Here is a 17,422-nt window from a genome sequence, read left to right as displayed (position 1 = left end):
ATCCGTCAGACAGGAAGCCACCATCCGTCACAGCTCTCTGAGCATAACCGACCAGGGGGCCTCAGCTCTAGGTTAATTCAAGGGTGGAGAACGTGAGCCGTTTCTTTTTCCGTTCCTTATGGGGCTGCGGTTCCTTCAGCACGAGGCTCTGCAAGCAGGGGCTCATCAGAGTTCCCCGGGGGCCAGCACAGGTTTTGGTTCCACATTTCTAGAGATAGTAGATGGGATATGCGACCGAGCAGTAATAGTCAGCATGGTCCTCAGCCTGGACCGCGGCAATGGTCAGAACGCAGGCGTTACTGGCGGGGTCTTTGGACGCAGAGAAGCGGTCCGGAATCCCGCAGGGCTTGTGCTTGTCCACCTCCGAGTTGTAATAGAGCAGGTACCTCGGAGGGCTGCCAGGTCTCTGCTGGTACCAGGCGACCCCGAACTCCCTGATGTTGTACCCAGGATTCAGGGCACACGAGAGTTTCACCGTTTGTCCCGGCAACGCTAAAATGGAGGCCGGCTGAGTCAGCACCGGCTGTGCCCTGGAAGCTGAATGAAACAAGGGCGCAGTTACGGACGGAATGGGCCGATCCCACCCCCAGTGGCTGAACTGTTACGTTATCCCCTCTGGCATTGCCTCCGCACCAGCTACAGGTTAACCTCCAGCAGCCAGCCTGACCACGCCTGCCTGCTCCGCCCATCCCTGTCTGCAGAGCAGCGATAGCTCAGCCCAGGAGTCTCGCCCTTCAGTCCCTCCCTCTGCAGAACTCGCCTTCACCTCCCACGAGAACGTACCTGGCACCAAAACCCCTGGGAGGAGGAGAGCCAGGAGGCGCAGCATCATTGCGAAGGCCTTGGAGGGAGCCAGAGGGAAAGGAATCGGCAGCTGCTGTGCAGCAGGGCCTCTGGCTTTCTGCAAACCTGCAGCAGCTTTAGAGCCCTGGGGCGCCAGACAAGCCAAGTGGGTCTATGCAAATGAGCCCTGGGGCTCAGGGACTCCATCAGCTGTTCAGGTGTCTATCTGCTGCTCTCTGTGCTATTCAGCCACAAGGCCGACACAATGAGGATGAAGCTTCAGTCACCACTGGGAAGAACGGATTCAGGGCTAACACCTCCGCTGTATTTTGGGCTATGGCATTTGCTGCGGAATCTGGCCTCCTCCTCTTGTCTGCCCCGCTCACACCTGCAGGTGCCGTGCGTATGAGACACGGAGCCGGGTTCTATTCCAGCTCTGGCCACAGACCTTCCGTGTGCCTCTTGGTCACTCACCTCCTCTCTCTGGGTCTCCGTTTCCCCACTTATAAAGCAGGGATAATAAAATCCACCTCCCCCACAAGAGCTGGGAGGCTGAACTCATCCATATTTGAGAAATGCTCAGATGGAAAGTGCTACGGGAGGAGAATCTAAGACCAGGCTCCTTTCTGGGCAGAGCAAGCTGCTTTCCTCCAGAGAACTGGAGATCCATCCAGAGCCAGCCCCTGCACGAGGTGTCAAAGCGCAGGAGCCTTTCCCCAGGCTGCTGTCTAATCACAGACACTAACCACAGAAGGAACCCGGGGCTGTTCCTGAGACTAAATCACTGTGACAAGAGCTACTGCTGCTCGGCCGTGGAACACAGGGGCAACCTGCCCCGCCTTCTGCCTGGATGCCAGCGCTGGAGCAGCCCTGCGGCAAGTGTGTGTGGGAACAGAGGGTCGGTTGAGGAACCTGGCCTCTCTGCTGTGGCTGCTGCTGTAACAATGGCAGCACGTAAATATACCTGGGGCACCCCCCAGGCCTCCACTGAATCCCTCTGGCTGTGCTGCAGACAGTGACGTGGAGAGTGTCTGCGGGATCTGGAACGTGAGGAGAAAAGGGGCTGCTGACATCACACATGATGAGACACATCCCCAGGCACATCATGCCCCAGAGGGGAAATCCTGTGTCCTACGAGGGAAAAGGCCCAGAGAGAGACACCACAGCGACATTCTGCAGCAGTCAAAGGCCAAAGCCCCACCACTCCAATGGGCTTTAGAGTGACATGGGCGATCATTAGGCAAATTAGCTCCAGGCCCGTCAGACGTTATTGGACAGGTCAATCAATACGGGAATGCTCACTATGGTAATTCAGAGGATTGCCCTGTAGCTTCATGCAATGATTTAAAGACCACATCTCAAGTATCAGTGATGCACTCTCTGTACTTGCAGGGTAAGGACCTGGATAGAAATTACTGGGCTTGCAAATCTTTTAAACGAAGGCCTCAGCAGAGGGCATGCCGACCTGCCAGGGATCTGGATGTAGAGGGGAAGAAGGTTTGATTGAGGGCCTGGCTTGGCCGGACCAAAGAAGCTTAACTGGGGATGAGTAGACCAGGGAGTGTGGGAGAAGGTTCTGACAGACATTCGTGGGGAGAATATGTTCTCGAGGGAAGAACAGAGGGAGGAGGGATTTTCACAGGTCTGGAGGTTCGGATAAGCACCCACATTTAAAATGGAATCATCCAGCATTTTGGCGTGTGTCTCATCACTACTGCCAGGAGATGCTGGTCTAGGTCTCTTATGCCATACCGTTTGGCACAGTCAGGAGTCTCCTCAGGAGACCCCAAGACTGAAACAGCAGCAGGTGCCGTAGGTCAGGATCGGGGTGCGTTGGGGCAGTTGTGTGTAGGACGTGTGCGCAGGACGTGTGCGCAGGACCTGCCCATGTGGGGGACACGTGGAAACAATCAATGAGCAATAATGCCGGGGGTCAGTGAAGACCATAAATGGGTCCCGGCTGGAAGGAAGGCTCAGCTCCATTTGCTGATATGATTGAATCAAATTCCCCTCTTGACATCAAACGAACGTCGGTGAGTCAGTGGCGGCTCTGGAGATCGCAGCGCTGGGACGCCATGAAGGGCATCACTGGGGAAGGGAATAGAGGAATTTCCAAGCCTGCAACAGTGATTCGGAGACAGAAAAGAGAGAGGAAAATGTACAAGATGGTGAAATGGGATGAGACGAGGAGAGATGCCATTGCTGGTCATGGCTGAGGGGCTGAGCACCGTCCTTCAGGTGTGTACTATGAAGCTTCTAAGGGGTTCCCACACTGGTTCTCTATGGGACTATAGCACTGTGCACTTTGTGGGTATCGTTCCAAATTGAACAATAATAATTGCCTCATCCTCGGGCTGCATCCGTGAAATGTTTAAATACCCTTCATCGAGGCTGTGATTTTTGGAGCCCGAGAATCTCTCTGGAACTCCCTCTCCTCTCTTTAAACCACTTTTTGCACAATACTGCAGAATGAAACTGGGGGCACTGCCAGATTTTTGCTGGTTCCAGATGACACAAAAATCCTTGAACTTGACTCCACTCATGACACATTTCAGAGTGACTGATTCCCTGGATGCGATAGACACCGTGGGCTCCTGAGTCAGGACACGCTGGGACTCTACGTCTGCAGGAAGCAAAGACAGTGTTATGGAGGCTGCTAGTGGGCAAGCAATGTTGTCAACTGGGCTTGCAATAGTCATCTAACCAAAGCGTTCTCCAATTTACTGCATCAGCCCCTTAATCTGGTGTAGACCCAAGTGGCATAACTTTACTAAAACTCCATACAGATGGGAGGCAGAGCTGGCTCTGCCCACTGGGAGATGCAGAGAAAGTAAACCCTTCTTTGCTTTCAAGGGTTTCCTCTGCAAGGTTATAGAAAACTCCTGGCATCACTAAGTTAGCAAGACTCAAAGAAATATACCAAGAACTTACGTGCTAAAGAAAGCACCAGGAGTCCCAGTGCCACAGGAAGCTGGGGAAGCATGACAGTCCTCCACCAAAGGATTCGAATGAACGAGAGCAGTGCAAAGTCCTTCTGTATGTCTTTGGCTCTGCTACTGACCACATGAGCTTTGCTGGGGCATTTAAAGCAGCCCCACAGCAGAAGAGGGTCAGGCAAATCTGCCACTCCCTTGGGAGAATTTACGTGGGGAATTGGTTTTCACCACTGCACCAGAATTGGACCCAAAACCCTCACATACAAACAGAGGGGCCTGAAGAGATCAGCTGAAGTGGAAGCCCAGCAGCAGCGACTGGTGTCAATAAGCCCTCGCAGGAGGCTGCAATGCCCCAAGCAGTGCTGATATACCTGATCTGGATGCACTGTATTGTATTGTACACTCCGAGTGCCGCAAGGGATTAATAAGGCCAGGAGCTCAGCAGGATTCAGGGTTTAGCCATGTATAAAAGAACATGAGCGATAACTTGTTGTCAATGTACTATGCCTTTAAGTGAATACTAGTCTATGCGCACAAAGAATTACACCTATAACTGGAGACTGTAGAGCATGGTCTCATGCCCTGCGCCCATCCCCTGACCCCTGTACGTAAACTGCCAGGCCAGGCCAGACTGATGGTTCATCTAGTTTGGTGCCTTGTCTTTAGCAGGGGCCAGGACCAGATGCTGAAGAGGAAGGCATAAAACCTCCAGAATGGGTAATTATGCAGCATTCCAAGCGGCTGCTTGACCATGATGTCGCCCTGGGATCAGACAGCACCTAATGAGAGGGAATAACAATGATTGCTGCTTCATCTAGGGTGACCAGATAGCAAGTATGAAAAATCAGGACAGAGTGTGGGGGGTAATAGGCACCTAGATAAGAAAAGCCCCAAATATCGGGACTGTCCCTATCAAATCGGGACATCCGGTCACCCTAGCTTCATCAGAGCAGTAAGGGTGAAAATCCCACTTGGCGGGCCCCACTCAATCAGTGCCAAGGGGTTAAATGGTTTGCATTCAGTTTGAAACGCTCGGCATGTGTGTTCACACCGTGCCCTGCACAAGGGGGCTCTGGTCCCGACTGGGTCCTCTGGGCACGAATGCAATCCATCCTCACAGTCTCCCATCTCTGAATGCAGCGGAGCTGGGGCGCAGCAGCATGACGCCAGGTGTTGAAATGTGCTGCCCTCTAGTGGGGCCTGGGTGCTATAGCAGTGCCTGTGTGTAAGCCTTGCTGCGTGAGTGTCCAGTTTATAATTCCAGTGCTCCCCCGGTAACAGGAAATGAGCAATCGCCCTAGGGACACACTCGGCCTCTGTGCAGTATGTGATCATTCCGCCTCCTCTGGCTTCTCTCACGCGAATAGGCTGGAAGGGATTTTGCAGATTTAAGGCCAGGCAGCCACACAGACAAACACAAACTGGGCTAACCCGCCTGGATGACGCCTTTAACACCCTGAGGGCAGACATGCCAAACCCGCGGAGAAAACGCAGAAATTGGGCTTGTTTTTCGCTTAACTGGCTCGTGCGTTGCTTGTTGGCTAGTTTTTCCTTGTTTGGCTTGCAGCTTGTTGCTTCTTTTTTTTTTTAATCTTAGGGATTGGCTTGTTTTGGCCTTGTTTTGAAATGGGATTAGCTTGATTTTTGGCTTATTGTGAAAGTCGGAGTGCTTATTTACCACGGGAAAGTTGGCAACTATGCTTGAGGGCCAGACAGTGTTAATTACTCTCCGTCCCCTGGTCCTGGCCGCACCACACCTGAGGAGTCTGGGGGGGACTGTGCCTCCTCCTTCCAGAACTCTTTCCCTGGTGCACAGGGGGACTATGCAATCTGCACCCTCCCTTAGCAAGTGTAGCCTGCTCCCCCCAGCAGGCCTGCCAGCTCTGCAGGCGGGTGCTGACAGGGATTGGGGGTGCATGGAGGAAGCAGTCCCTGTGCTCCCTGAGCCCATGGACTAATATTGGCCCGCCCTTTGCCAGGGGTGGCAATGCTCTCACCAGTCACCCACACAAAAGCAAGGCACAGTCTGGCCCAGAACATTCCACCTGAAGGGAACCTCCACCAACCCCCACAGAGCATCCAGCCCCCGGGCAGGCCTGCAGCCCCCAAGCTGCATCCAGCCTGTACAGAGCAGGCAGTCCACAGTGACCAGTCAAGCCGCACACAGCGTTTGGCCCAGATGGAGTCTGACTCAGCCTGAACATCTGCAACACACAAAGGATCAAACCCACCAGGAGCCCCCAACCCAGACTAACTGCCTCTGCCTAACCCCCCTGGGCCAGTCTGGCTCTCCCCCTCCCGCCCCCAGGTGTTTCTGACCTACTGAGAGTGTTCTGCGTATGTAGCTTCACATTCCAGACCCAGGGCGTGCTCTTGTGAGGGATTGGACATTTCCTGTTCATTGGAGCTGTAATGCAGTTGGCAGGGAAAAGGGATAACCCGATACAGCCAGGCCAACAGGACCAGCCTCAGCCACCTGACCTTTTTGTGATGCCCAGTAGTGGCCTCTCAGGGTACATAGGGAAAACCAACATACAAATATTTGCTCAGAGCCAGTTTTAGAGCAGGTAGAGAACATATAGGGTTTGATCCAAGGCTCATTAAAACCAGTGGAGAAATTCCCATTGGCTTCAGTGGGCTTTGGATCAGCCCATGCAGAATAGAAATAGGTAATGACTGGGGTAGGGGGTGGTCTTGAAACATCCTGATCATGTCTGAGAACTATATACTCATAGTCTGAAGAAATGCAAACTGTGACTCCTCTGCATTTCTGTGACCATCTCTTTTCAGACTCAGACATAAGCTTTGGTGTGGGAATAAACAGTGAGCGACCACCAGGTTTGTGTGTGAGAAAGAGATCCACCCTCCCACGCAAACCTGGTGTGAATGTCTGCTCCACACAGACCTGGTACGATCTCCCTGTGCATTGCTCTGATGCAGTATAAGAGCAGAAGAGGTTCCTGTTGCTTGAGCGGCTGAATGAGAAACCATGACTCTCTTTTGTGTGTGTGGCTTCACACTTCATTCTGCAGGGGAAGCAAAGCGGGTGGAGGGGTCAGCACATCTCCCCCAGCAACAGCTCCCGAGCCTCATCACCAGAGCAAGAGGTCTCTGCAGAACCTGCCTCCGCTCTGCACGGTTTCCTCCTTTGTGAGCTCTGAGCTGTTCACACCTTGGAAGGAGCAATGATGTGGCAGCCTTTGGGGGCTACCACAAGAGATCATGGTGCTGTGCAAACGTGTGATTCCATACCACTCCGTACCAGCTCTTCTTGAGCGGTCACATGCATCGCTGCAGAATTTCACTTTTAGTTTAAACGTACAGCCCCTGTGGGTGGGAAGAAAATCTCTAAACAGGACCCGCTGCAGCACTGTCCTGAGTCTGCAGACAGATAGATTGAAACACTGCCAGATTCTGACCTTAGTGACACTGTGAATAACTCCACCAAAGTCAACGAAAAGCAGTTGAGTTACTCCACACTGATAGCGTAACTGAGATCAGAACATGGGCAGATAGCTGTCAGAGAACTGTGAGCTATGTGGAGCTGTGTGTAGCGTTTGGGGATGGGGCAGAGCCTGAGTAAAACACCAGCGCTATTTCTGACCCATGGTGAGTAGAAATTATTGAGAATCTGGAGTGATTTAGGAAAATAACAACTGGCTTTATTGGGGATTTAGCTGAACTGAGCTGAAAGGCCATAGGCCAGCTGTGGAGAGAAAGACTCTTCTCCAAGCTGGAGAGAGACATTTCAGATGAGAAATGCAAGTATGTGAAGCTGGGCATATCCAGCACTGTGACAGTATGAAAGACATCTGTCCCCAGAGCATTCCTAACTCCCTGCGCCACAGATTGATTTCCTTGTGGCCCCTATTTTCGGTCTGTGTCATGTAGTGTTAATGTTAGTACCACACGTTGTGACATTGCACTCCATATACTTTATGAAAATATGCTTATAAATGTGAATATGATGTAACTGGAATATGCTTTATGCAAAAGGTCTCTTTTAAGGTATCATTACAAAGCTTATCATCCCTGGGTGAGTGGCAGAGAGGAAGATGGCAGAGTTTGTTACAATACAATCAGAGACGGGGAGGGGAGAGAGGGACCTCAGACCCTTCTCACTGGGCCTCAACAACAAAGGCCAACTGGACATTTCATAGCAATATTATAGGGGCCTGAGGAATACTGTATCCACCTAAAGATCAGCTTCACCCAATCACACTACTTTCATCAGTACATTTATTACATGCCAGAGCCACACCACTGAAGAAAAGGGGTGTTTGCTGGAGACATTTGTGGTACACGAGACGGAGGTGAATACATTCACGATGCCTGAAGTACGGCATACACAGTGTCCGTCCCTGGGTCACTGGTCCCTGCTCTGGGCTTCTTCTTTGTCACTGGCTCGCCAGCATGAGAGCTGCCCGTTGGAGAGGACACCATCTGAAAACAAGCAGAACCCCAGATCAGCACAGGGAACAGTGACATTCACTGAGCTGTGATCCTCAGCTCAAGGCAGAAGAGGCTGAGATGAAGTGAATGAGGCAGCTCCATGTATCAGCCACAGTGAGAGCGGGGCCCGAATGCTGGGCTGCCCCATGGCCCCCACAACTGCAGCTGCTCTTCAGTGTCTGAGCTGCAATTGCAGCCGCAGTCTCTCCATGCCAGCTGCAGGGAATCCCGGGCCCCTGGATTCATGTAAAGATGAACCTGTGTCACTTTCCCCTGCCCCCCAAAAATAGGGCCTTCCAGGCTGGCCTGGCTGAGCCAGTTCAGAGATCTGTCTCATGGTGCATCATACTGGGTAGACACCCCCACGCGGCCACTCAGCCAGTGGATCCCCTGCTCAGTTCCTATGTGGGGCTTAGGAGGTGCAGAGGCTTTGCACAAGCCCTCTGCACTGGGGTGAATTTCACTCCGTGACCTAGGGCAAGTCAGCTTATGCCTCAGTTTACTCATCGGTAACTATAAGATAGGAACATCCACCTACCTCAAAATATACAGTGCGGTTTGTAAAGCACTTAAAAAGCCTCAGATGCTACAGAAGTACAAACAGTTACAGCTATCATCATTTACATTCGTTCTCCAAGTGACTCCGCTGGGACTGGAATGACATCTGAGCACTTTCGATACAGAGATCAGCACTTACACTGTACTCACTCCACTGCAGTTTTGAATAGATTATTTCATGGCCGACGGGCTGTGTAAAGGAGTCTCTCTGGGCAGGGGTAGGGGTGCTGCAAATGGGATCAGACATTTCCAGGGAAACTTCCGGTTTCTTGGCCTGGATTCGGCGCTTTACTAATATAAAATAGAGAAGGACACATGCATATTATGGAATGACTTGGAATGCAGGCATGAGGGGAAAGGCTGAATTCTACCTCAGTGTCTCTATTTATAGGCTGGGTTCTTGCTTTGTAGAGGCTTTCAATTTTTTTCTTCTGTTAATTTATTTTACATCAAAAGGGCCTGATCTAAAACCCCTTGCAATTAAAGGGAATCTTTCCACTGACTCCAGTTGGCCCTTGAGCAGGCTCTTGCAGCTGAGGGGCTAAACACTCACTCTGATCCATGCTTGCAACTCCCGTTAACATCACTGGAAATTCTGCCTGAAGTGTGGAAGCGTATCAGTGAGACCTTGAGCTGGAGATATAAAGAGTGTGGAGATTTGGTGACCATCCCTAGCTGTTAGGTATTAAAACAGGGGTGGCCAAATGGCAGCTCCCAAGCCACATGCAGCTCTTTTACAGGTAACGTCTGGCTCCCGGAGCCCACCAACCCATCCCTCGCCATTCTCCGCCTAACAGGCTGGTCGCGGGGAGCTCGGAGCTTCTGCCCTGGGATGGGGTGGTGGGACTTGGGGCAGAAGTCTCAAGTCGCAGCACTGTGCTGCAGGGCTGAAGCCCTGAGCCCCGGCTGGCTCTCAAGGTTATGAAGATTATCATATGCAGCTCAGAGGGTAAGTTTGGCCACCCCGTATTAGAACATGGCTGCTTTGCTCCTGCCCCAATCACACCCTGTCATAATTAAAAGGTTTCTTAACTTCTCATTCTTTGCTTTGAACTTAAAAAATGTTACAGACTTGTTAATAAAGAAGAGAAATAGCATGGAGCCATGTTTGAATTCAGGAAAGACATCCTGAACTGGTCATTTCCCAGAAGATTTGCTGTACCTCACTGAGACAACAACAGTAACTTAAAACAAACCATGGCTGCAAAGTGTATGATGATGCCTAAAGAGAGGCAGGGGAGATTGTTTGCACGTCTTTACTAGCAACTACTTACATGTAAAATACAAGCCCAAAGCAAGGAGGAACAGAAGTAGCCCAGCAGTCAGACTGGGGATCAGCAGAACATTCACTGGGTCTGCGGGGGCTATAAAGGAGAACAAACAATATTTGTGAAAAGTCAAAAAAAGAAAAGAAAACTGAATCCCTTCCATTTGCTCCTGTGCAAAGCCTCGGGCGATATTGCCCCTTCGATTAAGGATGAGAAAGGCGCTCAGGTACTATCGTATAAGAGACACTGAATAGACTAGTAAGACAACTCCAATAAACATGCAGGACTGCAGCAAGTCTCCCAGCCAAACCGTACTTAACATTCCTGATATTTCAAAGGCAAAACATAAGCCAAAAGCCCCTTACAAAAGTCCTTTTTCATACATGTTAAAAGAGGGAAAAGAAACCCCACAAACCCACTGCTGAAACTGTCCTTCACAGGACGCCTTGAAGTAGATACTTATCTTTTTTTGGCACTGTTTCAAGACTGAATAGAGCAAGTCCTAACCTCAGAACAATGTGATTTTCACTCCCTGTTCACATATTTACCAATACAATCAACTGTGAATCAGATTTACCTCCTCATAAATTCAACCTGCTACCTTCATAACTTCATCCCTTGTCCACAGATTTGTTACGCAGCAAATGCAGTGAGGATTGTCTCAGGACAATCTTTGTTAGTTGGTATCACACATTACTTCACTGTTACCTAAAGGCCTTGTAACACTAGCTCCATATCACGAGTAATCAGCAATACTAATCAGCCACCAATAAGTCACCTCACCAGCAGTAAACAGACTCAAATACACAACATAAATAACAGACACACTTAGGTCAGTATCTGTGTGAACAGGTGGTGTGTGTTTGTGGTTTTGTGGATGCTTTAAGTTTTTCCGTTGATTGATCCCCAGCTCTTTTTCTTGATAGCAATCACTGGACTTGCAAAACCCAACATTGCTGCACTTCAAAGGGTTTCTTTTTTCAGCCAGGCACCATAAGCAATGCTATTATACAGCCATGCTGCAAATGGTCTCTGTGTGAATACTGCAAAGCTTTGAGAAGCATTTCCGGTCGGGCTAAAGGCGCTGGCCAGGCAGTCTGTGTGGACAGGAACTCCATGCTGTTTCTTTGCTAAAATGCAGATTCTTTTTGCCCCTGCCCCCTTTCCTGCCAAAACATAGCCACTTAGCAAGCAATGGCCCATCAGCCTTGTTTACACCTGGCTGAGGCATCAGCTTACTCTTTTGTTTCCCTTCCTGCTGATGACTCCATTTATAGCTTAAATGCAAATTAGGCAGAGCACACATTCCTTGGTTTGAGGACAGACCTGTTTGCTAGCTTCTGTTTGGGCAGGGCTTTGGTTTGGAACATGTGTTAACACCACCATACAGGGGCATCTTACAATGTCACAGTGTTGCCACACATATTTTACCAGGACAAAGTTGACCAGACAATTATGAGTTTTCAAATGATACCTTACAAGACATATCTTCTACAAAGATTATTTCAATAGTGGGTGGGAGGTGGACACAGGGGTACGTTCTATCACAGAGAGTGACTGGTTTCTTGGGACTGAGTGTAACCTGAATATGTTGTGATTTTTGGTGGAAGCATGGGCATAGTTTTGGAGGGCAAGGAGGGGCGTTGCCCCCGCCCCTCCAAACTGCAAGCCTTGGACAGTTGTTGAGTTTCCCCCATACACACACATGTGGCCCCATTGGCCTGACCGGAGCTGCCCCCTCAAATATAGAAGTCAAACTATGCCTATGGGTGTAAGTGACAATTTATCATATAATCCAGCTTGCCTGGGTGGCAAGATAACTGGAGAGTCTGAGTCTTAGACTCTTAAGGGGACAGACAATGACTCCCTGGTAAGACGGTTACAGTGATCTAGGAGTTCTCATTTGTTACTCATTTGGTGAAATCTAATTATAGAACATACCACCAGTATGGGGTGTCTGCCCTGCTTTTGACAGTTAGCCCAGAGGTAGGCACTCACGATCGTGAGCTGTCATGAGCCACTCCAGACAGCGTGACAACGATCACTGTCCCTACTTCTTCAGACACACAACTGAGTGTCTGTATTTTAAAAGTGCCCTGATGTGTTTCTAAAATATCCAAAGAGGGTAAAGAGCAAAGGTTTTGCTAATATGTAAAAAACAAGAAAATCCTTTGCAGTTTTCTTGTGCAAGGAATCGGAATTCTGAATTCTCAATTGTTTGATACAATCCAGTTCCCGATGCATTAAAGTATGAACATTCAGCCAAAACAATTAGTTTAATATAAAAATATGCTTAAAGAACAAGGGAAAAGAGAGGGAGAAATAAGATGAACATCTTACAACAATCCACAGGAAATGAAATGTTGTAGGGATACTGCTAATGCTGTAATTTTTGTTGTAGTCAGTAGTCACTTGGAAATTAATATTAAAACATGCATTAAGTTCAGGAACTGTCATTGAGTTTTACTGGGGTTTAGGTGCCTAACCCTGTTCAGCGCCTTTGAAAATCCAACCCTAAATACTGACTTATTATAACAGTGTTTATTTATAAATCCATACACGCCTTAATGATTATAAAAGAATCTTTGCATTACAGTGAATTAATACAGTTAATTAATTCAATGCATTAAATTAACAGCACATCATTACTTACATTTAAGAGATGGTGTTTTATTTGTGGAAGAAAAATGTTTACCTCTTGTCCCTGAATCATATGTCAGGAAAAAGACAGACAGAGATGCAAGGTCAATAAATTTTACAATGCATAAGGCAGAAATTACGTTTTTAAGGTTAATTCCCACGATTAAGAACTGGGGAATTTACAGATAGGGCCAAATCGTTCTCACCTTACTCATCCAGATAATGCCTGATCCAAAACCCATTGAAATCAATTGGAGTCTTTGGATCAGATCAATGATCCCTTTGAAAAGCCGGGAAAGTATTAAGAGTAAATAAACTCTGTTCAAAATACTGATGGCTCCTTCTCAAATGTAAAAAACCATCATATTTCTGAAACAACTGACAGTGGGCCATGTACAACAAAAGGAGTGCGGTAATTTATTTAAAACCTAGGATATATTAAATATATTTGATGATGATGATGACTGTACCCATCCTGAATTAATAGATCTAACAAACTAGATTCCAGAAAATAGATCTTGTTCCAGCTATTAAAAAAGTCCAATATTAGAAAAATCAGCAGATTTCTATAGACCATTTGTTTTTAGACTAATATAGATCTTCTGTTATAAAAGCAACTTTAAATTCCATAACTCTGAACTACATTTTTATTTTTTCAATTTGATTACTGTTTTATAATGGCAGGTTTCAGAGTAGCAGCCATGTTAGTCTGTATCCACAAAAAGAAAAGGAGGACTTGTGGCACCTTAGAGACTAACCAATTTGCCACAAGTACTCCTTTTATTTTATAACTGTCCATTAAAATAGTCTAAGATATTATTTAAATAACAAAGATCAGGAACACTTTTTTTCAAATAAGTTTTTTTATTATGAAAATATTCCATAAATATATTTAGATTTAGCACAGCTAAATTAGCAGGACATTTTGGAAAACAGAGTAAGGTTCTGTATAATGGTATAGGGGAGACAATACTCTGTCTCATAAATTCAAGGAAGGAAATACAGTAGGTATAATAACTAGAATTTATAGTATACTTTTTGTCTTAGGGATGGAAAGTATCTACTAGAAAGTCTACCATTGCTATAAAATATGGCAAATTTGCCTTTTTGGTCAAAATTTGCTAATTCATTTGCAGAAAATATACACAAAAAGCCATGTACATATATGATTTTTTTTTGTAAGCAAACTGCAAATTTTTCTCACCCATTCCTCAACTATACAGGTTATTATGGAGCCATCTCACACTATAAAATATATATGTATTTTAAATCAAACCAGTGTAAGCTCAAAACTTGTCTTGGAGCACATTAAGCTCAGGGGTTCCAGATAGTCCATGCATGGTGTGACATATTTAAGAGAATTACAACCAATGTACAATTTCCCAGCACTAGAGATGGTGACATGTAAGTGACATGACTGGTTTGATAAATAAGCTAATGTTCCGTGTAATGTTCAACTAAAGTGATGCAATGGAAATATTGACAAGAAAATTGCTATAGTTGAAATATAATTGCATGGTCATATGTTGAAGAAGCTTTTAAACAATTCATAAACATGCTTGCATCATAAGTCTTATTTCATAGGAAGCAAGAGAGCTAAGATTTCTCATGCACACGCAGCAGAGTGTCCAATAGAGAGAAAGAAACAGGAGAGAGAGAAAAAGAGAGACACTCACCCGTGACAATGAGATGAGTCCCGTTTGTTCTTGATTTAACAGGGAGTGGCACTATGATCACTTCACAGTAATACAGGCCACTGTCATTCACCCGCACCTCGGGGATGAAGAGAGAGCTGGTATTCTTTTCAAAGTCTAATTGACCCCTAAAATGGCCTTCAGTGATTGAGACCGGGACACTGGTATTGGGACGAGTCATCCTAAAGGACAGGATCCTCTTGGACACATTTTTATGGGTCATCTCATACTTCCAGATTATCTCGTAGAATGGATTGCCAACAGCAGGGGATCCATCAAAGGAACACTCAAAGGAGATGGGTTCCCCTTCAGTTACCGAGATCACTGGAGGGTTTTCCCTAGAACCTAAAACAGAAAAGTGTAGTTAAAAGCAGGCGTCTCAGCAAACTCTGGACCTTGCTGTTTTGTAGGGAATGACATCAGCTAGTTCAACCTACTTCCATTTTATTTGCTGTTAGTTTTTGTGTGTGTGTTAATTTACCGCTGGTGAAAGGTGCCAGACTGACTACCTTGGAGAATTAATTTCTCTGTTTAGCCACAGATCAGACACAACATAGACAAGTCTCCAGTGTTACAAGCTTCTATCACATTGTCCAACAATATGCCTCATTGCTGACCTTGACTTTAATCCCTGTGGAGTCCTTGGGGGTGCATCATTGTTACATTTCTGTTACTGTGTATGATGTGAGGGGGTTTTGTGTTTTTCTGAGTTAATTGTACAATCAGATACTATTGGTAACACCACCTCCATCTGATGCTCTGTGTGCCTTCTGTTCAATAAAGTAATCTTATTTAGATTGAACATAACTTTATAGGATAGGCAATATAAGTGCCCTAGGCTTTCATTCATCTCAGGGGAACTATCAAGGATTTTACAAATGTTCTTTCTTAAATTTTTGGATATCAATAAAGTCTAGTTTGATACACAATAATGCCCCCAATTTTTAACCTGTTCCCCCAAATATTTAATGCTACTTAGATAATATTTCCTTATCAATTATATTACTCAATTTACTTTTGTTATAAATGCCAAGAACTAATTATTTAATCTCATCATTCTAGAGAGCCCAAAGGAAAACATGACGGGGGGAAAAAACCTAATTAAATTCAATTAAATTGTTTCTTTGTATATAGGAAAAGGGACTTTTTTCCATTTCAAAGCAACTGGGTCCCATCTACTTTCCATGTTAATGCTCCAATTTAGATTGCAATCATGAGTTATATTTGAATACTAAAGCATAATTACATAGACATTGCAATATATATTTTTTCATTTGAACACAGTTCAGAAGAAAACTACACCTGCTATTCATCACAAAAGCATTTTTATTCACTCATTTTTCCATCTATATAAAAGCAGGTACTCTTTTTGGTGAATATCTCATTGCTAATCTGGATTCAGCACAGTTTGTATGTCAAGTTCCATAAAAAACAAAATCCAAAAAGAATAATTCTCCTTTGATGCACCAGAAATAATGTAATTCAAACAACGTATAAAGATTGTCAGCAAGAAAACACAGCCCTAATTAACAGAGCTAGACGTGGTCCACAAAATTCAATTCAAACCCAGATTTCAAGCCCTTTAGAGATCTGGAGGTGTGTGGATCTGGGGTTTGGTTTAGCTCATTAGAGAAATGGGCCAGATCCATGTTTGGATTCTGAGTTTCTCCAAGTTCTGGGCAGTTCTGATCTGGGTTTAGGGTTCAGGCTCATCTTTAATATTTCATCTTTCCATTTTCCACTGTAAGCTACCCCAACCCCAGTACTGCAGGTTTACATCTGGCTCTTCCACTGAGCAAACTTCCCAAATGCCCAAAGGAGGAGAATACCCAAGTGGTGCAACTCTGCTTACCTAGGGAAACGAACACTTCCTGCAAGAAGGAAAGCACCAACACTGAAACGAGAAGAGCCATGCTTATCCCATGTCCTCTTGTCTCTCTCTATCTCCAAAGCCTCATGTTGCTCGTAGAGTCTGCAGGCACCATTAATTGACAGTAGAGGCTGCAACCTGGGCGTGCGTCTGAGTAGCAAAGAGAAAAAAAATCTCTCACCTTACTCAGGGACGTAGTCTGCAGTGTGCATATGACGAAACAGTGTGATAAGTAACCCTAATAATAACCCTGCTCTGCCCCCACGGCCTTGCAGTGAAGACAGCCCAAAGCACATGCTTCAGAGGAGACATGTCCCACATCAATGCAACCCCAGCACATTGACCTTTTCAAGAAATAACAACAGGGGAGAGTGGATAATGGAAAGAAGATGATCAGAGAAATTAATTGCCAAACTGAAATGACCTGGATGGAAATTTCCTTTGCTTCCCCTGGAGGAGGAGAACTCCCAGTTCCCTGACGGGACCCCATATTAAAAATGACATTTTGGGCTGGAGAGTTTCCTTCCCCCTCACACTTTGACTCCCGACTCTTCCTCGCCTCACAATCCCTTATCACCACTGTCCATAATGTTCAACTTTTACACTGTCCCATATCAGCCAGCAGCCTCACCCTCACTGCCTCCCTTGGCCTCCAAACCCGGATCAGCTCACCCTCACAAACACGGTCCATCCATCAGGCCTTCCTAGGCAGCGAGTGTTGGAGTTCTGCTCTGGAGCTAGAGGGCTGGCAGCCCTTGTCCTAGGTAGCAGGCGATATTCTTATCACACTTCAAGCTGAAAGCCCCTATTTTGAATGTGAAAATCTTGTGTTACTAATATTATGAAGTTTGCGGTGTTGTTGTAGCTGTGTTGGGCCCAGGATACAAGAGAGACAAAGTGGGTGAGGAAATATCTTTTACTGGACCAACTTCTATTGGTAAAAGAAACAACTTTCGAGCTAAACAAAACTTTGTGTAGCTCAAAAGCTTGTCTCCTTCAGCAACAAAAGATGGTCCAGTAAAAGCTATTACCTCACCCACCTTGTCTCTCCAACATTATGAGGAACCTCTACCGTAAATGAGAGTGATGCAGAAGGTAGAGGGAGGAGAGTCTGATGGACTGAAAAGAGGGGAAGAAAGTGGGTGACCATTACTGGATCACCTCAGGGCAGCAGGATGGTGAAGATAAGGCCAGTATAGGCAAGTGCAGCTGCGGTGGCAG

The 17,422-nt window shown here is 46.6% G+C and overlaps 2 protein-coding genes across 2 annotated transcripts; both read right to left on the bottom strand.

Annotated features, from left to right (window-relative positions):
• Window positions 1-208: 208 nt before the first annotated feature.
• On the bottom strand, window positions 209-832 carry LOC311531824 (pre-B lymphocyte protein 3-like; the record flags this gene model as incomplete). Its single annotated transcript, XM_084649574.1, has 2 exons — window positions 209-537; window positions 784-832. 2 exons carry the CDS (start codon window positions 830-832, stop codon window positions 209-211), a joined length of 378 nt encoding a protein of 125 aa, XP_084505700.1.
• A 7,150-nt stretch (window positions 833-7,982) lies between these two features.
• On the bottom strand, window positions 7,983-16,942 carry LOC311531821 (uncharacterized protein). The gene is made up of 6 exons (XM_084649572.1): window positions 16,874-16,942; window positions 16,184-16,351; window positions 14,314-14,676; window positions 10,004-10,093; window positions 8,869-9,020; window positions 7,983-8,162 (listed from the first exon to the last, which is right to left on the bottom strand). Exons 2-6 carry the CDS (start codon window positions 16,242-16,244, stop codon window positions 8,043-8,045), a joined length of 786 nt encoding a protein of 261 aa, XP_084505698.1. The 5' UTR covers window positions 16,245-16,351; window positions 16,874-16,942; the 3' UTR covers window positions 7,983-8,042.
• Between the last annotated feature and the right edge of the window lie 480 nt (window positions 16,943-17,422).

This window comes from Lepidochelys olivacea, assembly GCF_965140295.1.
Source record: "Lepidochelys olivacea isolate rLepOli2 genome assembly, chromosome: 15".
NCBI classification, from domain to species: domain Eukaryota; kingdom Metazoa; phylum Chordata; order Testudines; family Cheloniidae; genus Lepidochelys; species Lepidochelys olivacea.
The sequence above is the reverse complement of the archived record's forward strand: the minus strand, read 5'-3'. Positions and strand labels throughout refer to the sequence as shown.

What these genes read in the sequence shown, in the direction of transcription:
- LOC311531821 (XM_084649572.1), bottom strand. Translation starts at nt 16,244, where the DNA reads ATGGCTCTTCTCGTTTCAGTGTTGGTGCTTTCCTTCTTGCAGGAAGTG. An exon ending in GGAAGTGTTCGTTTCCCTAG is followed by an intron (nt 14,677 to 16,183) that starts GTAAGCAGAGTT and finishes TTTCTGTTTTAG; the next exon opens with GTTCTAGGGAAAACCCTCCA. An exon ending in GACTCATCTCATTGTCACGG is followed by an intron (nt 10,094 to 14,313) that starts GTGAGTGTCTCT and finishes TCTCCTTTATAG; the next exon opens with CCCCCGCAGACCCAGTGAAT.